The 27,380-nt window shown below is 42.2% G+C and overlaps 1 protein-coding gene and 1 long non-coding RNA gene across 6 annotated transcripts in view; one reads left to right on the top strand and one right to left on the bottom strand.

Moving 5' to 3' along the window:
- The window catches only part of SHROOM4 (shroom family member 4), a 226,547-nt gene that overhangs the window by 4,383 nt on the left and 194,784 nt on the right, over positions 1-27,380 (bottom strand). For 4 of the 5 annotated variants that reach the window (XM_047715785.1, XM_047715786.1, XM_047715788.1 and 1 more), the window contains 4 exons: positions 10,325-11,128; positions 5,928-6,077; positions 4,876-5,056; positions 614-883 (listed from right to left, as the gene is read on the bottom strand). In XM_047715785.1, coding sequence (XP_047571741.1) covers positions 614-883; positions 4,876-5,056; positions 5,928-6,077; positions 10,325-11,128 — 1,405 coding nt within the window. Of the gene's footprint in view, positions 1-613; positions 884-4,875; positions 5,057-5,746; positions 6,078-10,324; positions 11,129-27,380 lie in introns of those variants that run through there. The other variant, XM_047715789.1, reaches the window with a different exon arrangement.
- Positions 907-10,986, top strand: LOC125091798 (uncharacterized). The gene is made up of 3 exons (XR_007124760.1): positions 907-1,122; positions 5,145-5,298; positions 10,871-10,986. It is a non-coding gene; the product is annotated as an uncharacterized LOC125091798 (long non-coding RNA).

The raw sequence follows: 27,380 nt of genomic DNA, 5'->3' as shown, positions 1-27,380 counted from the left end.
CACTAGCGCCAATAATACCACCACCACCACCACAACCACTACTACTATTACTACCACTATCACTATCGATACTACTACCACTACTACTACTACTACTGCTACTACTATTACTGGCAGGTAGCACTCATTCAGCTTTTACCCTGTTCCAGGCCCTGTTTTAAGTAATTAATATGTATTATGTTATATATTTATTTAAGATTTTATTTATTTGAGAGAGGGAGAGCACTGAGGAGAGTGAGAGGGAAAAGCAGACTCCCCACAGAGTAGAGAGCCCAATGCAGGACTTGATCCCAGGACCCTGGGATCATGACTTGGGCCAAAGGCAGACGCTTAAATGATTGAGCCACCCATATACTCTGGATTATCTAATTTAAGTTTTAGAACCCCATGAGGTATAGGTAGTGTGTTTTTGAAGAGACTGAGACAGAATACAGTTAAGTTGCCCACAGTCACACAGTTAATTTTTGGTAGAGCCAGAATTTCCAGGCACTTAAAAGCCAGTGCCCATACTATGCTTTATTGTGTCCCAGATAAGCCAAACTTGAAAGAGGGAGCCCCAAGAAGGAACAGATAGCATATCCCCCATCTAACCCCCCAGAGACTCCAACTCTACCTTCTCCTGGTTGGCCTCTGAATCGATGCTGTTGAGAGCATTCTCCACCCGGGCCAGTCGTCCAGAGAGGGACAGCAACAGGTTGACCACTTTGTCCAGGTCCCCGATAAACAAACGGTATTTTTCAAACTCATTGGATTTACAGACCGCTTTTAGGTTGGCTTCCACCTCCTCCCCAAGAGCAGAATTGGCACCGATGTCCTCTAGCAGTCCTCGCTGGGCCTCCCGCAGGACAGAAAGCTTTCTACTGATGCTCTCAATAAGCTGTATCTAGGAGAAATCAGTAGGAGGAGGCAAAGGATGAGAATGGGGACTCACGGAAACTGATCTGTGCCTGTAACCTCTGTTTTGGGATCCCTGAAAAAGATGGTAGACTCTATGTGTTCTCAAAAACAAAGGAAACCCAAGCAAGTCATGAGAAATTCCAGTTTTCTGGACAGGTGTCCTCTCTCCCACCTATTTCTTCAGACCTCGTAGGACTCTGCCACCACCAAATTTCTTGGCATCAGGTAAGTGGTACCCATGGACTAATTCTCATTTGCCAGATGTAACTTAATAAATACTTGCTGAGACCACTTAATAAATAGGAATTGGAATGCTTGTGAGAGCATGGGTTGGAAAAGCATTGTCATCAAGTGTTTGCCTTTGGCTTCATGGATTGTACTTCAATCCACTCAAGTACCCCTTCTGTGCATGGTACTGTGCTGGCTCTTTACCCCCTCTCCGTTTGGCTTTTGAGGCCTTTTGGATAAGACTGTGGGTTCTGAAGTCCCCAAACTAGGTCTGACTTCTAGTTCTGCCCCCTTCCTGGCTGTGTGACCTTGGGCAAATTTCTTCATGGACTTTTACACTCTTGAATGGGCATAACTGCAGTACCCACCTCGTTGAATGAGATAATATGTGCAATGGGCTTAGCAGGGACTAAGTGTTTAATAAAGGCTGGCTGCTATTGCTGTCATTCAGCCTGGCCCCACCCTACCATTCCAATCTCAAGATTCAAGCTTTCAGGATTTGCCCCTTTCCATCTGCATTTACAACACTCATCCATGCGTTCCTGATTTGCTTTATGCAGTTCTACCTGCTCTCCATCTCTTCCTTCACTTTGACTAATCCCCTTCTTTCTTCAGAGCCCAGCTTTGCTCCCACCCTCCCTGCAGGAAGCTTCTGCCTCCATATCCCTTCCTTTCAATGATCTCTTTTTCTGAACTCTCCTGTCTTTCAGAAATAGAACACTAGAGTGTAATTTGAAGTTGTTCATTCCCTGTTTTACGTGGGTGCATCTGATCCCTCTTCTACTGATGATAAGTTTCTTTTTTTTAAAGATATTATTTATTCATTTGAGAGAGAGGAAGAGCATGCATGAGTGCACGACAGCACAAGCAGGGGTAGCAGAAGGCAGAGGCAGAGGGAGAGAGAGAAGCAGGCTCCCCACTGAGCAGGGAACCTGATGCTGGGCTCAATCCCAGGACCCTGGGATCATGACCTGAGCCGAAGGCAGACCCTTAAACCGACTGAGCCACCCAGGTGCCCTGATGATAAGTTTCTTAAGAGAAGCACTTCCTGTGTCTTCTGATCTGTCTTGCCTCTGGGAGTAACCAGTTCTGGAACTCCACTCACAGGAAGGTAGTATAGTAGAGCAGCCATTTGGAGTCAGAGATGCCTGGATTCCAATTCCACCCCCTCCAAAGTGTGTGACCTTGGGCAAGATACCCAATCTCATGGAGTCCTCCGTTTCCTCATCTGTAAACTGGAGAAGCTTCTCTTCTCCTACCCCTCCCCATCACCATTGTGAGGGTTAAGTGAGATCATAGAAGTAAAATGCTTCGTATTTTGCCTGGCACCTTAAGTGCTCAATACCTGTTTAGTATTGCTGCTGCTGCTGTTGTTGTTGTTGTTATTATTATTATTATTATCAATCACACACTCTGAGCTAGTAGATACTTGCCTGGTGCACAGTCCTAACAAGAAGTGAGCTGCCCCAGGTTGCTCACAGTCTCTGCTCAGCATCACACTATGGTTAAGGGCATGGACACTAGTGCCAAACTACTTGGGTTTGAACCCCAGTTCTGCCACAAAGCACCAGTGTAACCTTGAGCAAATCACTCAACCTTTCTGTGCTTCAATTTCCCCATCTAAAAATGGGATAACAATAGTACTTACCTCATAGTACTGTTCTGAGAGTAAAATGAGTTAATACAGGTTACACACTTAGAACAGTATCTTTGTATCTTGTGTATATATATTGAAGTACTCTTCAGTGTTTGTTTGTTCTTTTCATATATATATATATATATATTTTTTTTTTAGGTAGAGAGAGGGAGAGAGAGTGCACACGAGCAGGTGGGGAGGGGCAGAGAGAGAATCTTAAGCAGACTCCACACCCAGCATGTAACCCAACACAAGGCTCTACCTTATTATGACTCTGAGCTCATGACCTGAGCTGAAATCAACAGCTGAATGCTCGACTGACTGAGCCACCCACACACCCTGCTTCAGGGTTTGTTTTATTATTATTCACACCCAGGCACTGTGGGACCACAGGCTTGTTGTTTTCTAGCATGTGTTCCTTTCTAGTAGTTTATTTAGAAATGTCCAAGGAGAAATGTCCAGGAAATGTCCCAAGAGAGTCTGCTCTGGGTCCAGGGCCTGGTATCTATTTCAGAACTGGTCAGAAGTCAGGAGATCACCATGATCTTAAGACTGAAACATCATAGGTTTACATGTAGGGAAAATTCTAAAACCCACTGGGAATTAGGAATCAATGCTACAAATGACACGACACAATTAATTAGATGCCAAGAGGGTCCCAGTTATACCTCTCCCCTTTGCTTTCCCAAACAAAACTCAATGCCAGGGACAAGGGAGGGCTGGGGGCCAAACGATTAACTTGGAAAATCACCTACCCACCATAGCTCTTGGGTTCCATCGTTCCATAGATCTGGAAGGATGCAAACGAAGACAGCCCTTTGTTCTTGGCACCTACCTTTGCAACCTGAACTTCAGTCCTGGGGAAAGTGTACTGGATAGAGCTGAGGAATCATCACAGACCCAGCTAGAGCAGGAGTTGCTTTTCTAGGATATTGCAAATTGGTGACCTTCTTCACCTGTCTTCCTCAGACAAAAGCTGTCCTAGCTTCCCCACAATCACTTCAAATCACTACCTGATATTCCGTGCTTTGCTATTTCTGGTCATTTTTCTCTTTTCCTGGTCAGACTCTTATTAGCTTTGCTCCTAATAAAGAGGTCCCGAGTAAGCCGGAAGCAGCCTTGCCATGCTCAGGGAACACAGAAGCCAAGGAGGCAGGCATCTGAATCAATACAACTCTGATACCACCATGCTTCCAATTCTTTCCCTGACATTTTGCTTCAGATTTGAAAGTGGTGGGGGGTCTCCTGCAAATGGCGTTGGGCTTTCCTACAGGTCATGTCCTGAATGAGAAGCATGGGCAGAGGAGCAATTTACATTGAGTTCAGATGTTCACAAACTGGTAAATTAGGCCTTTGGGGTTACCATGGAAACCCTATTTGCTTACGAAATAAAATGGGTAAGTGCAGGGAGGGCAAAGTGATTCCAGGAATTTGATTAGAAAACTAGCCTAGTGATGCTTACAGGAAGAACAGGGAGGCTTTGCAGCAAAAAGAGCATTTCTATCACTTGTTCTACTATTTTTGAGAGATTATGGATTATTCTTGCAAATAAATACTAACATTTACCAGCCTCTATTTTCTCCTTTTTTTTTTTTTTTTTGGCTTAGTCAGTCTATTCCCTCTCCCAGAAAGTGATACAGAGAATACAATCAATGCCTGCTATTGGTTTGAGCTTGCTGGCAAAAACTGATGTGCCATGGGCACCAAGTTACTTACAAGGCTGGCTAATTTCAGAGGGATGGTATGGTAAAGTAGAAAGTGTGACAGTCTTGACTTCAAGTCCTGGATATACCAGTAGGTCTATAACCCTGGGCAACCTAATCTTCTTAATTGGAATAAAGGGGATCACTGTCTAGTTGTTTTAGGGATTCGAGAGACACAGTGACGATGATGATGATGACTTCTATTACTATCATTACTCTTATTGGCTGAATCAAAAAGAGACCGGAGTTGCATTTGTGAGGAACCCAAAGAGGCTAATTTGATGTCCATACTGAATGGGGACAACTTGGTACGGGGATGTACCAAGTTGTTCTAGAGAGTGTAGAGGGCAGGTCAACCTCCAATCACACAAATTAAATGCTAAAAATCTAAGACATATTGGAAAACTTCACCTTTTTTTGAGCCAGTTCATGGTCAACTTCTTCCTCTCCCAGGCCAATCTCTGCCATTTCGGGTTGGTCTTTCAACTTGTTCAACAGTTCTGCCTTGGCCACAGAAATATTGTAATAGGCTGAGTAAGAGGTAGGCATCCCTGGGGCCCCCAGAGGAGGTGAGAAGTGCTGAAATTCTTGTCTGTGGAAACAAAGAATGACCATTTGAACACCTCTGTTGAGAGGCTCCTAAACTTTCTGCTTCTTAATTTCCCCATTTGTGAAAACAGGACCCTGCTTCACCAAGGAGCTATGGAATAAGGAAATGATGGACCAGGAATCACTGTTGAAATGTCAACCGGCCACATGAAGATTACCCAAAAGCCAAGGCAAGGCCAACTTTGAGAACTTAGAAGGCTATTTCTATGGCCCTGACTTCAATAGGTAGGGGAAATTCTTTAGGGATGATTTGGTTTGGTCAGCGCCCCACTAAGATCCAGAAAGACTAGGAGGCTACAAAGTTCTGAGCTTCTGATTTTCCATGATTCCCTTCAGTTCATGGCCCTGGCATATAAATCCCCAGGGAGGGAGGAGGTAGCAGGGATATATCTGAGACCTTAGCTATTCATCCTCCAAGACTGTTGGCTTCCCTCCTGCCTAAGGCTGCATTGCTGCTCTCTCCAGCTCTATGTAGTCTACTTGCTTACAGAGGCACCCCACAGCTTTCCTGGACACTCTCATAATTTATTCTTTCCCGGTGGTGCCACTCCTGATTGACGTGGCCCCTCCGCTGCAGATCACCCACAGCAAAGAGGACACCCGTGACTTCAGCAGTGGTCACCATGCTGGAGGCTGGGGTTAACACCCCTGCCAGGGACTGGTCACAGCCTACCACATGTATCATGAGCTCTTCTGAGACTGCCTGTGAGGCAGGCCTTCAGCCTGGGAAGGAATAGCATCTCTCCACTTTGGGCATATCCCCAATGGCCCCAGCCTCCTCCATGGTTGCAGAATGAAATGGGGAAAAATTGTAACCCGTGGCACCGAGGGGCTTGACAAGTGTAGCGGCAGACCCTGTTGTCTTGGGTTCACTGAAGCCCGTGGGGCTGAGGTGCTGCTTCTCAGAGCCCCAGCCCACGAAAGAGAACTGCTCCTCAGGGAAGAAGTAGCTCTGGCTCCACGCTGGCTTGGGTTTGGACTCTTCTGCCATCGACACTTCTGGTCTGGTGTGAGGAAGGAAATAAAGAGAAATGCTTTAATGTCAGCTTTCAGTGACAGAAGGGCAAATAATTCTACCCATGGCTTATGCAACAGGGAGGCCCACCCCCACTATATTCTTGGAGCTTACCAGCCACCCCAACCCTCCACCTGTCTGTGTCACTGACCCTTTGCTAACCTCTAGCTATTTGAAAGGAAAAATAGGAGAAACTCATTAGTCATTTTTGCAGCTACTTGCAGCTCTTAGATAAAGGTCAAAAATAATGGTTAAAAGGCTCCACAGCTATTTACTGATTCATGCTATGCTGCCTCCTAATTCATCACACAAAAGAAACTTGGGCATGCCAATATTCCTCATCCAAGGTATTCATTTTACCTGTGGATTTTTAAGATAATAACACTAATAAACGAACAACACTAGCTAATATGCAGACATGGCTTACTATGTCTTAGAAGCTGTCCTATGATGTGTTTTTCTGTATGTGAGGGGTGTATGTGTGTGTGTATACAGAGAGATTAAAAATGTAATGCTCACGACAACCATTTTACAGATAAGGAACATGAGGCACTGAGAAAGTGGAAGAGGATAAGTGACTTCCTCAAGGTCACCAAATAGTAAATGACAGACCCAAGATTTAGACCGAGGCGACCTAACTCCACTATGTCACTATGCCATCCTGCCAAAGTGACAACCTGACATCATATAAAACCTTGCATGTAAGGAATTTTCTGGCTGGACTAGATCTTTGTTAGCAGACAAGAGAGAACATTCTGGAAGGAATATGAATATATGAACTTAGGGAATTCTTACCTATAAGAAAAAATATATAGGACATGTGTGAGAGAGTTCAGAGTCAGAAAATGCTAAGAGAAAGTACAGAATTAAGGGGAAAAAAAGGGATGTGGCTGCATGTCACTTATATTTCAATAAAACTGGAAATATTTTTTAAGGGATATGCTAATTATAGACTCAGATCACAGCAGACACAGCCCTGTACCATGTCACAGTGTATCATATTAGGCATTATGTCTTAGTGCTCCTGTCCTCATAATCTCCACGGACAAGGCAGAAGTTATAGGAAATCTAAGAAACATAATCTGCATTTGATAAGGAACACTGAAGCAAAAATCAGATTCCTTCTGCAGAGCACTGAGAGGAAATGCATAGAGCTCAGAAGGTAAACTATACCTGTACTCAAGCCAGAGTTAGGAGACTTAACACTTGAAAATTTCACTAACCTGCTTTCATATGTATCCTAGCATTTTGTAACTGAATAGTATGTGGGTTATGGAGATGCTCTGGTTTGACCTGGCTGAAATTAGCATGTCTTTTTTTTTTTTTGCATTTTAGATTCAAAATACATCTACCTAGCCCTAAGACTTATCCCTTAAAAAATCTTAAAGCGACTTCCTTCCGGTTAGAACCCTATGCTCTCCCAGGGTCTGGAATATGATCTGGAGGAGTCCAGAGATTCTGGGAGGATGTAATGGGCACAGTGAGTCACACGACCTGGGTTCCGACACCCTGTGATCTTTAGTTCCTCTGTGCCACACTTTTCTCACCTACAAGATGTAGGACACTAATGGTATCTATTTCATAGGCTGGTTGTGAAGATTAAATCCATCAACACACAAAAGTGCTTAGAACAATGCTTGGCACATAGGAAGTAGGCAAAAAAGTATATTATAACAAGACAGGAAACAACGTGTTGTTGGAGAGGATGTGGAGAAAGGGGAACCCTCTTCCACTGTTGGGGAATGCAAGTTGGTGCAGCCACTTTGGAAAACAGTGTGGAGATTCCTTAAGAAATTAAAAATAGACCTTCCCTATGACCCTGCAATTGCAGTACTGGGTATTTACCCCAAAGATACAGATGTAGTGAAAAGAAGGGCCATCTGTACCCCAATGTTCATAGCAGCAATGGCCACAGTCGCCAAACTGTGGAAAGAACCAAGATGCCCTTCAATGGACGAATGCATAAGGAAGATGTGGTCCATATACACTATGGAGTATTATGCCTCCATCAGAAAGGATGAATACTCAACTTTTCTATCAACATGGATGGGACTGGAAGAGATTATGCTGAGTGAAATAAGTCAAGCAGAGAGAGTCAAGTATCATATGGTTTTGCTTATTTGTGGAGCATAAGAAATAACACGGAGGACATGGGGAGATGGAGAGGAGAAGGGAATTGAGGGAAATTGGAGGGGGAGATGAACCATGAGAGACTATGGACTCTGAAAAACAATCTGAGGGTTTTGAAGGGGTGGGGGGTGGGAAGTTGGGCCAGCCTGGTGGTGGGTATTGTGGAGGGCACATATTGCATGGAGCACTGGGTGTGGTGCATAAACAATGAATTCTAGTACACTGAAAAGTAAAAAAAATAAAAAATTTTAAAAAATATTAGCTTTGTTGGGAATAATGCTGTTCCTTAAATCCACACCATTCAAAGAGGCATCTATAACTGATTCTCTGCAACCACAGCTAGCTAGGGCTGTGTGCAAACAGATGTTTCCCCTTGCATCCTATAGTCATTAAACAAAATAAATCTCTGGAACGGATTACAAGATCTTTAGTAATAGCAGTTTCCTTCTCTCTGGCCAAGACACCAAGGTGAATGGAGGTACATAAAAGGAGGAAGGAGTAGGAGGCTGAAAGGGGCAAGTTTGGGCCCTGTAACTATGACCGCTGGGACCCTCTGCCCTACAGGGGCCCAAAGGCCTCGTAAAGGCCTTGCTGGTTGCAAGAACAGGATCTTTCTGAGAGAGGCTGCCTAGGATAGCAAATGAAGCATAGGTTTTAGAGCATGCAGGTCTAACTTTCGGATCGGAGTCTGTTAGTCCCTTATTTTCCTCAGCTGTAATTTCTTCATCTGTCAAATGGGAATCATCTGTCAAATGGCCCACAAGGCTATTGGGGGTTAAAAGAAATCAGGGGGATAAAACGACTAGCGGTGTGTGGCCCACAGCAAATGCTTAATACCCGTTCAGCTATTCGTTTATCTGTTCTGTCTTCTTAAATGTTAAGTGCCTACTCTCTGCTAGGTCACCTTCCCTTCTCCCTGCCGGGACAGGAAGCAACCACAGTCACTTTCCACAAAGCATGTTCTCATCACAGTAAGAACACTCTCCAGCTAGATGGACAGCTCGAGAAGCAGCCATGAGGGCTCCAATGAGAGATTCTCATGGTGTCTAGGAGCTAGCTGGGCCCTGTTGCGCTGTGCTTGTTGACCTGGTGCTGGAAAACTCTACTAAGTCCAGGTTGCCGGGTAAAGGAGCTGTGGGTGGGTAAGAGACAGGAAAACAAGGTACTTCTAATAGCAACAGTGTCTCAGGCCTGTTCCATCTGTAAGGGGATTTGAAGAAAGCACTTACAGTATAGACACTTGCCCCCCCAGCCGCTCCCCCAGCAGAGTGTGGGCTGAGCTCTCTGCAGGACGCCCGGCAGAGCTGAAGCCAGAGCTCTTCTGCTTTGGAGCTAAGACGACAACCACCAGGCACTGTATGCCATGCTGATGAGCACAGGCACAGGGAGGCAAACAGACACCAGCAGCCCCGTGTCCAGACTACCCTCCTGCTTTGTTTGGCCTCCCTGCCCACCCCATCAACTGCTGTCTATGGCCCACCGAAGCAAATGCAAAGAGGCAGGGTAACAGGGCTGGGGGTGTTGGAGAAAGTGGAAGAGGCAGCTAAGAGTGACCTTAACTGTTGTAAGGAATGGGCAGGGCATAAAGCGCCCAGCCCCAGGAACAACTGGGGGAGGAGTTTCAAAGCCCAGACAGGTCCTGGAGCAGAGGCTGGTCAGGCTGTGAGCAGGCCTCTCCTTCTAGAGAGTGAGCAAAAGAAAAGGCAGGAAAGAGCCTGAGCCAGGCTTTGGGGAAATGCCAGGAGGCAACAACGGGTTTAATGTGTTCTGGCTCAGGGGCCTGACACTGATGCATATCTTAAAGGCAAACTGAGAAATAAGATAGTATTTGGATAGTGATATTTAAGAACCTCAACAACTACCATTTACCAAGCACCTACTATGAGCTACACACAGGGCTCTCTACTTTATAGAGCTTGTCTTCATCTTAATGACAACCATGTGGAATGGGTATCATCATGCCCGTTTTCCTGGTGAGAAAAATGTGAGGTTGGGAACAGTTTAATTACTCGGTTAAGCCAATGTCACACAGGTGGTAAACAGTGGAGGTGAAGTTCAAACTCACGCTGCAGCCGTGTTGGGGACATGTTTTTCATAAGCACTTACTTGGGGGAGTTGGCGATTTCCTTCTCTGATGTCCTCCAAAGCCCACCCGTACTGTAACAGCAAGGGGGCTGAGTCTTCTCAGGTTGAGATCCCAAGTGGACCCTCACTGGAGGCAGGAAATCGCTGGGGTGGAGACCAGAGGACTCTTGTTCTGCTGGGTGGCTCTGTGAGCTCTGCTTCGAAGCCTCCGAGTGGCCAAAGCCCAGGGGTTGTGGCTGCTCCAGGACCTCTTCAGGATGGAGGGCACTGCTACCAGTGGTTTCTGAACTGAAATACTGGGGGGGCAGCTCTTCCTCCTCCCCTTCCTCCTCTCCCCCTTCCTCCTCTTCCTCCTCTTCTCCCTCTTCTTCCTCCTCTTCCTCCTCCTCTTGTTGCTGCTTCTGTCGCTGCTGCTGCTGCTGCTGCTGGGTTGCCCGGAAAAGCCTGTACTTCTCCCAGTTGGGAGGAGGAGGGCGAGGAGGAGGAAAGGCCTTCTTTCGGGCTCCCAGAGGATCCCGCTGGGTCTCATCAACTTTGGTAAAGAGCTCTCTCCTATGCTGCCCCCAGGCCCCAGAGCTCTGTGGCTCCAAGCTGATGTGACTCTCTGAGAAGGCACGACTCCGCAGCGGGCGGGGCATGGAGGCCATGGAGCTCCCCTCCTCATAAGTGGAAGTTTCCTCTGTTTCTTTCGAGGAGTGCTTGAAGTCTCCGAGAAGGTCAAGGGAAGAGATCGCTCGGTAGCTTGACAAGTCCAGTGCTGGGTTCTCAAGGCAAGGATGGAACGGTGTTGCCCAAGACAAGCTAGCCTTGGAATGAGCCATTTCCCTGCAAAACAGTAAGATGGAGAGTGTGTAAAACAAGCAAGATTCAGATGGCCCCATGTTTTGGATAACATCATTTCTGCAAACTTCAAGATGGCCATAGAACAATGCAAATATACATAGTAAATGCAATCATAAGAGTAGTAATACTAGCACTCAGTATTGATAGCTAAGAATCAAGTATGTACTAAATGCCAGGCACTATTTTAAGTGCTTTGTGTCCTAGTTAATATTCACAAATGACCCCAGAAGCTAGCTATTATTAGCATCTCAATTTTATAGCCAGGAAAACTGAGGCACGGACAGGTTAAGTAACTTGCTCCGGGTCATAAAGCTGGTAAGTGGTAGAGCTAGGATTTGAACCTGGACAGTCTAGCTCTAAAGACTGGATACACACAGTACCCCATGCCATAGCACTCCGATTGAATGTGCTGTGTACTGGGGCTTACAAGTCTGGTTATTCTGTTATATTGTTTTTGTTTGCTTTGGTTTTAATCATGAAAAATGTTAAATATTTAGAAACATACAGAGATTGCTATAATAAATATTCATGTTCCCACCTACTGCCCAGGATTAGCACATTTTAATACTCTGCCATCTATACTTGGTGATTTTTTTTTAAAACAAATACATAATACCCTTTGTTTTCACTCCCCACTTCTATTCACCTGCTGCTTCTCCAGATGCACGCTGTATCGTGAATTTGACATGCTTTCTGTCCATGTTTTTATACTTCTACCAAAAAATATCAAGTAGGCAATTCACAAATATCTACAATTTTGGGTTTAAAATAGCTCCTTCTAATGCAATTCTAGTCAGAATTCTCAACAGGAATTTTTAACAATAACCTTTTTTTATTAACTTGAAACTTAAAGTAAGATATAATATTGAGAAGTATTTTGCTACAGAAGAAGTGGGGGTGAGGGATTAGGCATATTATAAAGCAATTATAATTAAAACAGTGTGTTACTGATTAATAGAACAGGATGAAAACCCCAGAAACACATCGATCTATAAAAACATCATATTTAATTCACCTTCTATAAGAAGGAGATAAAGAATGATTTTTTAAGAAAATTTTTTTGGAGGGGTGCTTGTGTGGCTCAGTCAGTTGAGCATCTACCTTCGGGTTAGGTCATGATCTCAGAGTCCGAGGATCGAGCCCTGCATCGAACTCCCTGCTCAGTGGAGAGCCTGCTTCTCCCTCTGCCTGCTGTTCCCCCTGCTTGTGCTCTCTCTCTCACTCTTGCTCTATCTTAAATAAATAAATAAAACCTTTAAAAGAAATACTGTCTTAAAATTTTTTTTTGAGATAACTGCAGAACAGCAATATTTGGAGCTGCACCCTCTATTATGTACCCAAATAAATTCCAGATTCAAGAATTAAGGGTACGTGTGTGTGTGTGTGTGTATTTTAATGTATGTGTTATATGTGTATATATGTATATATATTCTATGTTTAAAAGAAAAAAAACTATAAACAGATTAAAAGGACTGTCACTTGTGAGGGAAAATGAGATTCTCATCTTATAAGCAATTGAAAAAATATCCAAAGAAAGAAGTCCAGGCTGATTTAAATAAGTATAAAAATATGCATAAAAAGTCAAGCTTCTGTATAATAAAGAGTGACCAAAGTCAAAGGACAGCTCTTCAGTCTCAGAGTATAAAGAGTTAAGCCTCTAAACCAGAAGATCTGGTTTCCTGCTGTAGCCTGTGAGCAATCAGCATCATGCTAAGTACTGCCTAGTGACAGGAAATTCCAGAAGTTCAATTAAATCATCAGACAGAATACCCATTCAATAGTCATATTGAAGACTTAGAATATTTCTTTTAAAAATAATCATATACATAATGGTAGCCAAGCTCAGAGAGAATGAAGAACCAAATCTCCTTCAGTGAACTCATCTCCAGTCCCCATCGTGGCTAGCTCATCACTCACATGGATCAGAAATTCACCTTCACACGTCCATCCACTATCCCTTCTTATTTGGGTCTTTGCCCACCTATAGTTCCTTAAGAGTTTAAGTTCCTCCTTGTGTGCAAAGTGTTCCACCTGGCATTTTCTCCAGAAGGGAACAAACAAGGTGGTGAGTAGAGAGTAAAAGGTTGACAAATGCTATCAGGCAGAGGACTTTCCTGACGTCCTTATCTAAAATAGAGATGGCTTATCCTTCTTTCTTTTGTGTTCTATCCTTTTTCTTTTGTGTTCTTTCTCAGAACACACATCCCCTCTTAACATTATATCACATACCTACTTTTACCTGTTTATTTCATGCTCCACTCTCTAACTAAAATGTAAGCCCCATGAAGGCAAGGATCTTATGTGTCTCATTTATTTAGTACCTAGTGCCTGGCAACACAGTAGGCATTTAATAAATTTTGTTTAATAAGTGAATTAATGAATAGAAATATCATATGATCCATAAATTCCATTGGGTACTTACCCAAAGAAAACAAAGACACTAATTTGAAAAGATATCTGCACCCCCATGTTCAATCCAGCTTTATTTAAAATAGCCAAGATATGGAAGCAACCCAAGTGTTGTCAACAGATGAATGGATAAAGAAGATGGTATACACACACACACACACACACACACACACACACACACACACATACACACACAGGGATATTACTCATCCATAAAAGAGGGTGAGATCTTGCCATTTGCAACAATACAGATGGACCTAGATGGTATTATGGTAAGTGAAATAAGTCAGATAGAGAAAGATAAATACCATATAATCTCACTCATATGTGGAATCTAAAAAACAAAAGGAACAAATAAATAAAAAGCGGGTATGGACCCATAGGTGCAGAAAACAGTCTGATGGTAATCAGATAGGTACATCTTGGGGGAGAGGGGATGGGCAAAATGGGCAAAGGGGAGTGGGAGATACAGGGCTCCAGTTACACTTGTGAGCACAGCATAATGTATAGACTTCTCAAATCACTATGTTGTATACCTGAAGGTAATGTAACTTTGTGTATCAAGTGTACTTCCATAAAATAAATGGATTCATGCCAAAAATGAAAAAAACCCAACAACCATGATATTCATATCATAACAGAGTAGAATTATTTTTTTAAAGATTTTATTTGTCAGAGAGAGAGAGAGCACAAGTAGGGTGGAGGGAGAGGATCCCCACTGAGCAAGAAGCTGGATGTGCGATTTGATCCCAGGACCCCAAGATTATGACCTGAGCTGAAGGCAGACACTTAACCAACTGAGCCACCTACAAAGTAGAATTAAAGGCAAAAATCAAATAAGAAGACAAAGAGGGGCACTATGAATTAGTGGCTAGAACACATGATTAAGATCTAACTACCCTAAATCTTTATGTGTCAAATAACATAGCATCATAATTCATAAAGCAAAGCCATAGGAAATGCAAAGGTAGAAAAAGGGAGCAATGAACTATGAGGCTGTTTCAGCTGATGACAGATATGACAGTCAAAACTAAGATAATGGGAACACTTAACTTTCTCCATTCTCAAGGGTCCATTGAACTGTTCATTCTTACATTGACTCCATATTAAGCCAATAATGAAAGAAGTACAAATAATGGTACCTAATAACAACATAACAACACAAGAAATTAGTAACAAAAATGAAAGACAAAAGCTTCTAGTACATAGAAAATAAAAGGGAAGAAAATATCCCCCAATATAGTCAAAGAAGGGATCTGATCTGAAATTGAAGAATACCTAAAAAATAACAATGAAATATCAGAAGCTAGAAAATTTGACTGAATAAAGCAGTGGTCACAGGAAAATCTGTAGCCTTCAATGCTTACATTAATACATAAGAACAAATTAAGATCAATGAATTAAGCATTGAACAAAAGATGTCAAGAAAAGAGCCACAAAAATAGACCTAAGCAAAGCAGAAAGAAAACTAATGGCAGAAATTACTACACTGGAAAACAAATGATAGAATTAATAATTAAATCCAAAAGCTACTACTTCAAAAGAAAATATAAAACAATAAAAAAGATAAACCACTTGCTAATCTAATTAAAAACCCCAAATGCACAAAATTAGAAATGGAGAAATAACCACAGTTGCAGAGTAAATGAAAAGAGTAAGAGAATACTTTGTTCTACTCTATGAAACAAATTAGAAAGCTTAGGATGTTTTTCTAGGAAAATAAAAGTTACCAAAACCGATTGCAGAAGAGTGGAAATATTTAAATGCACCTGTTATCATAGGAAACAATGTTAATAAATTTGACAAAAAAAAAAAAAGATAGCACGCTCACATGATCTTGTGTTAATTCTACCAACCTTCAAGGAACAGACAACCTCAATGCTATTTACACTTCCTAGACTCTGGAATCTATTGAGGGAAAAGAAAAGAATCCTGCATAATGTCAATACCAAAACCCAACAACTAGAATATACATAAAGACAAACGAGAAACCAGTCTCATCTAAGAACACTATTGCAAAAATGTCACCTATTTTTGTTTTGCATTTAAAAATATAAATATTAGGAAATTAGTACATATAAGGGATTTATTAATAAACTACCAACATATACTGAAAGTGCATGCTCCAAATTCTTTCTGAAGAGGGTGCATGATCCAAAAAAGTTGGAAAACACTGGTCTGGGACAGTTGTTTCTAATCAAAATGGCTCTTGAGTGAAATTACCCAGAGTGGTTGTTGAAAATGCAAATTGGTGAGCCTCCCCCGCAGAAATTGGGATTTAGTACCTCTGTGGTGATGCCTGAGAATCTGCATTTTTAACAACTGCCCCCAAGGGATTCTAATACAAGTGGTTCTGAGACCCTACTATGGAAACAAGCGTCCAGGGTGAAAACGATGGGAGGGCTACAGTTTGGGATGGAGATAGGGGGACAGAGTTCTTTGTTCCAGTTAGGTTTGCTTCCCATCTATTTAGCCTGTCTTCCCCCCATCACCACACAGCTTCCCACCTTCTTGCCCTGCCTCTCTCCCTTCTCTGCCTTCATCTCCAGTCTAGCTGCATTATGAAATGCAGGTGGTGACAGCAAGGTCTCCAAAGGCCCTCACTGGGTTGATGTCCTGCAACTGGGGTGACAAGAGTACTCAAATTTACCACCCTTTCCTCTTCCCTCACCAGAGCACAGGAAAGGCAAGGCAAGAGAGTAGAGTGGAAATAACCCAGTGTCAGAAAGACTTGGGTCTGCATTCGAGTAAAAATGTAAAATCAGGCTCCAAAACCCAAAAGCTGCATGACCTTGCAGGCAGCATTTAATTTATCTCAGTTTCAGGAAAATATTTATCTTACAACACCGTTGTGAGGATTACCTGTATAAAAAGGACGTAGCAGCAATGCTGGGTACATGGAAAGGTGATTAATAATGACAGATGACAGAACTATGTTTATTGTTAGAACAGAGTCCCTTACTCAGAGCCGCTGCGTATGGTTGTGCCAGTTGTGCAGTGTACAACCTTCACTGCTGTATGCTTCGGCCTTGCTCCTTGTTCTTACCAAAGGAGTTGGACTGTACTGTTCCCTAGTTAATATTCAGCTCTGCTCAACAACCAAGAAACCGGGAGATCTCGGGTCTCAGCTCAGCCACATGGGTACCTAGCTAGGAAGCCCAAGCTAACCAAGGATTTTAACTCTGGGCTCATTTACTCACTCTGCTCATCTCCTTAAAAGGGACAGATAATTAAAAAAAAAAAAACACAAAAAACAAACCAAGTTGAGGTTTCAGAGCAGTGTGAAAATCAAAAGGATTCGATATTCTAAGTTGTCTTGTTCGGGTACTAACCATTTATGCCAGCCTTACAGGATTTACCTATAGGTGGACAACTCCAGAATCAGTTGGAAGAAACAAACATGCCCTTCTAGATATTTGATGTCCTAATTCATGGCACTGTAACCTTACCTGAGGGCATTGTGCTCTGACAAGGCAACCTGAAAATTGCTATTCTCTGCAACACTCCTAATTTTATTTTGGTTTTTATGATTTTTTAAAGAAACATTCTTTTTTTTTTAGATTTTATTTATTTGACAGAGAGAAAGAGCACGAGCAGGGGGAGAGGCAGGCAGAGGGAGAAGAAGCTGGCTCCCCGCTGAGCAAGGAGTTTGACGTGGGGTTCGATCCCAGGACCCTGGGATCATGACCTGAGCCTAAGGCAGATGCTTAACTGACTGAGCCACTCAGGCCCCCCATCAATCCCAATTTTAAAGTACTACCCCTCCCCACTTACATGGCCTGTGTAGGCAGAATCACTTGTATCAGGGGAGAAGAAGTGGGCATGACCCCGCAAAGAGAAAGGAGAAACTTCAATGGGATCAGCTGGGTCAGTGTGTGTACAAGTCCTTCCACACGGCAATTGAATATTCTACTGTGCAAGGTGGCCAGATCAAAGGGAGAGCAAAACTGACATAGTCCCTTCCTTGAGGCACTAGAGCTGAAGCAACCTGAGGAATGGAAGGCTTCCACTGAAGTGTGTCAGCTCAAATGAAGGTTACTGGCTTCCTAACAGTCCTGTTTTCCAAGGGCTCAAGCTGTCTATATGCACAGAAATCTACAACTCTACTTTGGGACAAGGATAAGGAGTTTCATTAAGGGAAATGAGCTATGATTTCTTACTTCCTAGTGTGTATTAGGCACTGCTTTATGCACTTTCGCGTATGTTTTTCTATTAATCTTCACACCAACCCATCAAAGTTGGTGCCATCATTGCCAGTGGACATGTAAGAATCCTGAAACTTAAAAGGGGTAATTCAGGGGTGCCTGGGTGGCTCAGTCGGTAAAGTGTCTGCCTTCAGTTCAGGTCATGATTCTGGAGTCCTGGGAATCCAGCCCCATGTCATTGGGCTCCCTGCTGAGCGAGAAGTCTGCTTCTTTCTCCCTCTGCTCCTCCCCACCGCTTGCACTCTCTCTCTCTCTCTCTCTCTCTCAAATAAATAAATAACATCTTTTAGAAAGGTGGGGGTGGTAAATCATTTTCCCAGCTAGTAAGAAGCCCTTGTATGTAGGCTGGAACTTGCCTTATCTGACCCCAATGGGCAATCCCACTAGAGCAAGGGCTCCTAGGGTGAGGCAAAAGGTATTCACACCGAAGTCATCCCCAGGTGTCCATGGAGACATTAGCTCTTTGCATGGAAGCATGAAAGCTAAGTGTAAGAAAGGGCTTTGTTGACACCAGTAAGAAGACTACATCTCAAAAACAAAAGCGAATTGCCTGCCAAGTCCTGGGCTGTTCTTCTCTTTTCCTCTTGGCACAGGTTACATTTTCTTCTGATGAATAGATTTTCCCCTTTTGTTAAAATATATATATTTTTGGCCTAATAGTGATTGAAAATGAAAACTAATATTTGCAGAGAATGGAAAAACAATCTTCTCCTGCCTCTTCCTCCACTCTTCTGAAGTTTTCTTCTTTGGAAATTTTACTTTTAAACTCACCACAATAGCTTAGTATTCCAGGATCTCAGCAGCAAGGGTGCACATGTCCAGCCCCTCTCCCCTTTCCCTTTTCTCGGCAGCCAAAAGATAAGACTGCTCCAAGAGAAACAGCCACTCCCAGGTTATTGCTGAAGGAAATATTTGCAAGATCCAGGAAGTGAGACACAAGGAGGTTTACATTGGGGGGGGGACAAGGGCCGAGAATGATTGTTGTTGCCACCCTTCCCTGCCTCTGGGTCTACAGAACTTCAAGTAAGGAACAATTAGTCTGGCAATGAAAAATGCAAGTGGCAGGACTTGCCCCAGTAGGCTGGTGCCAAGTGTCCTTTGAAGAGATCAGAGAAATCCTTGCTTTATTGGGGCTGTCCTGGGTAAAGCCTTGCTTCCCCTCTCCAATGGCCCCAACTTGGAATTTCCAAGAAGCTCTTCCCATTACTCCTCTGGATTTTACAGTGTCATGGACATGGCAGTAAGGGATGGTAACAATCGGTCCTATGTTTACTCAGAGTCCATCAGGCACAGGGCTGGACAGTTGACAGACCTGTTTTAACTCTTGAGAGAATGTTCTGGAGTGGGTATTCTCTCAGCTGTATTAGAAATGAGGCTCAGGGAGGTTAAACAACTGGAGAACACAAAGGGAATAGTGGCCAGAATTTCCATCTAACTCCAACGTCCACACTTTTGCCCATGCAACATGCTGCCTCTTCAGTGTTTGAATACCCTTCTCAAGAGGCTTAATAGAAGACATTTTAGGAGTAAATAACACACTGTTGGGGGACCTGGAGGGTCTGACACAAGAATAATTCAGCTGAGAATCGGGCTGGCCAAGGTTATTAAGGCTCTACTTGCTGCTATCCAGAGGTAATGAAACCTGGGCATGCATCAGAACCATATGGAGGGCTTATTAATACACAGGTTGCTGAGTCCTGTCCACAGAATTTCTGATTTAGTAGGTCTGGAACAGGGTGGAGAATTTTTATTTCTAACAATTTCCCAGATGATAATGGTACTACTCGTCCAGGATCACACTTTGTGCTCTACTGCTCTAATCAGTTGTTACCTACCAGGTTCCCAACTCATCAGGGTGTCTTAAGAGGTATAAAGCCATTAAAAAAATTCTCAAAACAAAATTCATTTAATTAACTATATACATACCATGCATGTGACAACTGGGATGAAGATTTACAAAATAAAATTATGGGAATACTGGAGTTCCAAAAAGTTCTGGGAATCCTGATGTTATTCAAGTTATTAACCCACCATGGTTAAGCAATGGACACAGGTCAGGGAAATAGAGGACGTGTTGTCTATTTGAGTCCTCATGTATACCAGATATTAATGTACTGACTTTCAAAGACCTAGCATACAATGGAAAGACTTAATACCAAAGTTATAAAGAACATGATTCTGTCTCAGATGGTTTAAAAGGCATTCTTGTTGCTCAATTATCATTGTAGAGTAGTTCTCCTGGCCGAATGTATTTAACATTTAAGCTTTTAAACCTTTGAGAGTAACCCTAAAGATCCACGAAGTGTAGTAACTGGTCGTTTTGCAAGGGGTATGTATTTGACTTCCAAAGCATCACAATACTGGCTGATAGGACGAGGCGCCCAGCAAAAGAGGAAGCCTCGTCAAATGCTTGGCACTGCCTGCCATCTCTCAACATGGTTTGACGGGTCTCTAGTTGCTGACAAGGTACACAGATGCAGTCACCATGACAGAGAGAAAATATGCTTCTTTATGAATAATGGCATCGAAGCGCCAACTATCTATAAGCTAGTGTTGGTGATCGAAGTGATGGAACCGTCTTAAGAAAGTGATGATTCTGAGCTAGGTAATACAGTGTTTATTGGTGGGGGTGGGGAGGTGCTATGTTGCAGTGGTAGCGACAGATTTGGAAATTTGAAAAGGTCTAGTGATGTACACCCCTAGGAATGTCAAAGTTCTCACAGACTTAAATATGTAGATGTGCTGGTTGATTGAGAGTTCTAGCAAATAAATTCTAGTTAACAGTGAGATCAAGCATGCCTGGTAAGTAACACTGTCTTACCAGTATGTAGATTTTTCCAAAGCCCTTGATCTCTAACTTCCTGGGCCTAAATCAAACCAATCAATCCTCTTTCCTAGATTGTCTTTTTTTTATGATCAATTCCTGCAACTTGACATGTGCCCCCAAAACACCTTGTGTATTCAACTCCAACTATTTACAGCTTACTAGCTGCCTTTCTGAGTTTTCTTTGTATATGGCTACTATCAGATTCAACATTCAACATGTGATTTAGGATTTAGCCTTTCTGGGGTTAGTATTATTACAAATACTCGTTTCTGTGCAAGACCCAATATTTTAATACCTGTCATTGTTAATAGCTGTGTTCTGTTTCCATTATGATGATCTATCTATTTGATGGGTAAATCTTTTCCATGATCATAAATAGCACTACTAAGAACATGTTTAAACAAATCATTTTTTTTCCTTTTGTAGGTTATTTCCTTCGGGGTCTTCTGGGTCAAAGGGTATGAACAGTTTTATAACTCTTGTCACATATTTCTAGGTTGTCCTCCAAGAAAACTGAGGCAATTTTATGTTGCTCCCAGGAACGGCTTCCTCACAGCCTTGTCAAGATAGGGTTTTATAATTTGTTGATCATTTCCATTAATTGTTGATAGTTTAAAAAGCAGGTCATGATACGTGGGAGTTGTTTCTGCTTACATTTCTTTAATTGCTAGTGAGACTGTACTTTTCCATGCAGTGATTTTACCACCTTGAGTTTCTCACCTGTACATTGCCTGCTCAGTTTCCTTGCCTTTTTTGAAGCCAAATCTGAAAGCTGACCTATATCTATATCCATTCTTTATATCTTTTGGACAGTCAACTGTTATCAGTGATGCTGACCCCAGACATTTGCCTCATTCTGTTGTTTAGCTTTTTATTATATTTTGTTGTACAAAGGTTTTCCTCCCAACTTTTATATATTTAAAACCATCCATCTTGTCTCTGATGATATCTTCCATTTAACAGACACAAATTTGTCTTCTATTCGTAGTTGGAACAAATCTGCTATTCCACTGTCTGCTTTCTGGAATTTACTACAGAGTATTCAATGTGCTATGGATCTAAGTTAATTATTCTCCATATTGATACCTAAGATTCCAACATTTATTAAAGAAAGAATGATTGCTTTCCCCAGTTCAGAGATGTTTCCAGTATACTCTATATTCTTAGAATAGCTTAAATCTATTCCTAGAATCTCTTTAAAAAAAAATTCACTGTTTGCCTTTTTTCAACCCCCTATCATACGGTTTTGATAATTGTCACCTTATGACAGGCTTTAAATCTGATAGGGTAAGTCTACCACCATTGCCTTTTTAAACAAATGTATTATTTGGTATTCTTGCCCACTTATTCTTCCATATAAATTTCACTAGGATTTTTACAAGTTCTATAAAGCACCCCACCATGACTCTAACCAGTAGTACATCACGTCTATACATTAACTTAGGGAGTACTGTAATCATTGTTATATTTAGTCTCTCCAAATTGAAGCAGAGTAGAGCTATCCATTTATTCAGGCCTTTATTTCTCCCATTAGAGTTTCATAATTTTCCTGGAATAAGTTTTGTGAGCCCAGGATTACATTAATACCTAAGTATTTAAATTCACTTTGTCACACTTTTGAAAAATCCTTCCATGCCTCAGAAGACTGCATTCTTCTTGGGTGGCAAAGCCTTCCTGAAAAGTGTACTCTTCCTAATACAATGAAATTCAATTCTGAATTATCCATTTTCTTTCACTCAGTCAGTAAGTAAGAAATGTGTACTGGATATTCCACACTCTGCTCGTGGTGTGGTTTGATAAAAGGAAACAAGAAAGCCTGAGGCAGAGAAGTGAAAAACCTGGGTAGTAGTCTAGTTTTGTCACGTACTTGCTTTATAATCCCAGAAGCAAAGGGCTCTGGAATCCAGGGCCTCTCGGACCTTGGGCAAATGACTTTCATCTATCTGTAGGTTCCCTCATCTGTAAAATTGGGTCAATAAATGGCAACTGTTTTGTGGGGTCATGATAAATCATAAATAATTCATCTGAAATGCTTATAGCAGTGCCTGACACATAATAAACACTTCATAAATGTTGGGTATTATACCTTTTGTTGTTGTTGTTAATAATAGTACAGCACTGCCTCTCCTGAGTCTCATCTTCCTTATCAGTGAAATGGGAAAAATAAAGCTCAACTGCATAGGGTTGTTGTGAGGATTAACTGTAGCCATGTATATAAAAGTGCTCTACACATTCTAAAGCTCTGTGTCAAGTAGAGAAATGGAAAGGATCACAGGAAGCAATCACAGGTACAGAAAACCAAAAGAGATAATCTAGAAAATACTTTCTTTCGGCTTTTAAATACATCACTTATGCATATAGATTTTCCTCCTGGCAGATCTACTCACCACTTTTTTTCCCTCCTGCTAATATTATAATGCATTTTGCATTCTCTGCACACAAACCAAATAACAGTGGAGGAGACAACCAAGAGTGTAAGTACCTGAAATTAAAATTCATTGCAGGTTTCCAGGCAAAAAGAGTGGCTCAAGAATGTACATTTGATTCTCCCACCTACACCCATCATTCCAGCTGTGACAGAAATGACATAAGAAATGTTAAAAATGTGGGGGAGGATTCGAGGGGAAGGTGAGCAGAAACTCATCAAGATTTCTCCTCTTAGGGACACCTGGGTGGCTTGGTGGGTTAAGCCTCAGCCTTCAGCTCAGGTCATGATCTCAGGGTCCTGGGATTGAGCCCCACATCGGGCGCTCTACTCAGTGGGGGGCCTGCTTCCCCCTCTCTCTCTGCCTGCCTCTTTGTTCACTTCTGATCTCTCTCTCTCCATCAAATAAATAAAACCTTAAAAAAAAAAGATTTCTCCTCTTAAATGTAATCTCTGCCCTTGACCTTTTCATCTTCCCTGAGGTCATAAAACTGTCATCCATCTTAAGCATCAATACTCTTTTTCTTTCCATTGACCTCTCTTTTCTGGTTTTATTTTTAATTTTATTTATTTATCTGACAGAGATCCCAAGTAGGCAGAGAGGCAGGCAGAGAGAGAGAGGAAGGGAAGCAGGCCCCTTGCCAAGTAGAGAGCCCGATGTGGGGCTCGATCCCAGGATCCTGGGATCATGAACCGAGCTGAAAGCAGAGGCTTTAACTCACTGAGCCACCCAGGCGCCCCTCTTTTCTGTTTTTAAATTTAAACTGGTTTCCCGAATCCTGACCAAACCTGCACTTAAACCCGCGGTTCTCAAAATTAGCTTGCATCAGAATCACTTGGAGGGCTTGTTAAAAACACAGATTGCGAGCCCCATCCCGGATTTCTGATTCAGTAGGTCTGAGTGGGGCCTGAGGATTTGCATCCCCAACAAGTTCAGAGGTGATACTGAGGTTGCAGATCCTGGGACCACATTTGGAGAACCATCAACTTAAACATTACTGCTCCCTCTAATTACCACTCCATTTCTCTCCCTCTTGCCAGCCAATTTCTTCTTTTAAGATATTTTTAAATGTTCAACTATGTTTTTAAAGTTCTTCTTTTAAAATATTTTCCTAATGACACAGTAACACTAACACATAATCATTGTATTAAAATTAATGAAAGGAGGAACGCCTGGGTGGCTCAGTTAAGGTTAAGTGTCTGCCTTTGGCTCAGGTCATGACCCCAGGATCCTGAATCCAAGCCCCACATTGGGTTCCTCGCTCGGTGGGGAACCCACTTCTCCCTCTCCCTCTGCTTGCTCCCCCTGCTTGTGCGCTCTCCGTCTCCCAACTCTCTCTCTCTCTCACAAATAAATAAATAAATCTTAAAACATAAAATTAAACTAATAAAAGGAAACTGAAACCTTCCTATGTTGCTTGTGGAAATGTGAAATGGTACAGCCGCTTTGAGAAACAGGCTGTTCCTCAGAAAGTTAATAGAATTTCCATATGTCCCCCAAATTCCACCTTTTAAGTATATACCCGAGAGAACTGAAAACATATCCACACAGAAACTGTACACAAATGGTCAAAACATCATTATTCGCAATAGTTAAAAAGTGAAAACAACCCAAATGTCCACCAATAGATGAATGGATAAATAGAAAGTGGTATATCCATACAGTAGAATATTATTTGGCAAAGAAAAGACATGAAGTACTGATACACGCTACAACAGAATGGACCACTAAAGCATGAGAAATGAAAGAGACCAGACACAAAAGCCTTCATATTGTCTCATTCCACTTGTAGGAAATGTACCAAATATGCAAATCCGCAGGAACCAAAATATGGTTGGGTTGCTTGAGGTTGTGGGTGGGAATGGGGAGTGACTGCAAACAGGCACAAGGGATCTTTGTAGGGAGATGGATAGGTCTTAAGATTGGATTATGGTGATGATTGTACAGCGCTGTAAATTTACCAAAACTCATCGAATTCCACACTTTAAAACACGTGAATTCATGATGTATAAAGCTCTGTATATTTCTTTTCTAGGAATCCCCCTTACGGACCATCAAGCTATCTACTTTCCAGGCCCACCACTTTACTACACTTGTTTTCCTGAGGGTCACTTGCAATTCTAAATTGTCAAAGCCAATAGCGGTCTTCTCCTTATCCTCTGTCATGGTGTACTGGCCACATTGGCTGCTTGCCCCTTCATTTTCCTTTGCTAGGTTTTCTTCCTCATCCTACCCCCTGACTGGCTGATCGACAAACCTCCTCCAAAGAATCCACTTGTCTTCCTCACTAACTTCAAATTCAGCATGTCCCAACTCAAATTTATCATCTGCACCAAGCTAGCTCCCCTTTCTCACCTGCCCCAGCTCTGTCAACAACTTTCTCTGGGTCATCTGGAGCTCAGAATTATTTTTGACTTATTTCCTTTCTGTCCCAAATTCCAGTCATCAGTTCTTTGTACTTTTCCCTCAGAAGGTGTCACTTACTTGTAAGCGAATCATTTGAACAGACAATTCATGTGAGAAGCAATCCAAATGTTAAATAAACACATGAAGACATTTCAAACTAGAATAATCAAAGGAAGCCAGTGAAAATTATCCTAGGTGCCATTTATACCTATTGCATTAGAAATATTTTCCCCAGATGGAAAGATTTTGGGGAAACTAGTACCCTTATATATTGTTAATGTCGGTGTAAAACGGGTCCTGGGAAAACAGTTTGGTGAAATCTATCACGAACAAAAAGAATGCTCATATTGTTTCAACTAGTAATCCCAACTCTGGATAATTGTTTTTAATGAGATAATTCAAAATGAGAAAAAGATTGTAACTACTCAAAATTTTTCTGCAGCATTACTTTATAATAGCAAGAAATTGGAAACAACCTAATTATCCAACAATTTGAGAATGATTAAGTAAATTACAGCACATTAAGCTGGTGAAATACGCAGCCATTAAAATTTATAACTATTGAACAAGACTGTATATCAACTTGAAAAATTGTTTACCAAGTGATGCTTAGTGGTGGAAAAAAAGCAGCAGGACACATAATCACATCTGCATAGTTATTATAACTCTGCCAGGAAAAGTCTCTATACCTATAGATAAAAGCTGGTAGGGTGTTAGGGTGGTAGGACTAAGGCTACTTTTTCTTCTGTCTTTAATTTCCTGTAATATAGTTCTCATAATAAACATTTTCTCCCCAAAATATCACACACGTTTATCTAGCTCTTCTCTTTGTTCCTGTTGTACCTCGACCTTCCCGGTCCAGAGCCATACTCATTCGTGCCTGGATCACTGACCCTAGCTGATCTTCTTCAACCTATCTAGGCTGCAAAGGCAGCCCAGTTGCCTCAAGTGCCACATTTACCACATCACTTACCTGATTGATAACCTTCAATAGCTTCTGTATTTGTGATACTATATAGTTTTCGAGGCCTACCTATCCTGGTCCAAACCTCACTATTCACTCCTTTTCTCTGCTGTTGCTCCTGCTGCTGCTCCCCCTTCTTCATCTATATTGTCACAACTACCATTTACTGAAGGTTTACTGCGCTGGGTTTTATTCCAAATGCTTTATGCATATTTGTCATTTAATTCTAGCAACAATCAGAGGAGGTAGGTACTCTAACCCCATTTTACAAATAAGGAAACTCGGGAGCCTGGGTTGCTCAGTCAGTTAAGCATCTGTCTTCAGCTCAAGTCATGATCCTGGCGTCCTAGGATTGAGCCCGGCATCAGGCCCCTTGCTCGGTGGAGAGACTTCTCCCTCTCCCTCTGCCTGCCACTCCCCTGCTTGTGCTTTCTCTCTCTTGTTATCTCTCTATGTCAAATAAATAAATAAAAATTAAAAAAAAAATAAGGAAGCTGATGGGGCAGAGACAGAGCACATATGTGTGAGAGACGGGGAGAGTAAAGGAGGACCAGCCACTTGCCAAGTTCGTACAGCTAGAGAAAATAAGAATGTGGATTTGAACCCAGGCAGACTAATTCCAAGGCAAGAACTCTTAAGTGTATTTCTTCAACATACTCTGCTTAGCCCCTCTGGGTCTTTCCTCCCGTAGGTCCCAGTCTTTAGTTTTCTTACCCTCCAAAAAACTTAGAGAACAATTTATCATGTATTGGCCCCATACCACGTGCCGGATGCTTCTTGTTTGAACCATGTATTTGACATTTTTCATCTTACGGCAACTCATCTGAGTTAAGCAAGAGCTGGGTTTCAATCCTGGTTTGTCCCTTTAGTAGCTGTGAGACCTTCACTAAATTACTATAACTTCTCCGAACCTCATGTCCTTTATCCAAGTCAGTGGTTCTCAGGGTGTGACCCCAGGACCAGCAGCGTCAGCATCAAGTGGTGGAGCTTGTTAGAA

This window comes from Lutra lutra, chromosome X (assembly GCF_902655055.1).
Source record: "Lutra lutra chromosome X, mLutLut1.2, whole genome shotgun sequence".
Classification (NCBI taxonomy): domain Eukaryota; kingdom Metazoa; phylum Chordata; class Mammalia; order Carnivora; family Mustelidae; genus Lutra; species Lutra lutra.
Note: the sequence above shows the minus strand (reverse complement) of the source record. Positions and strands in the feature narration are given on the sequence as shown.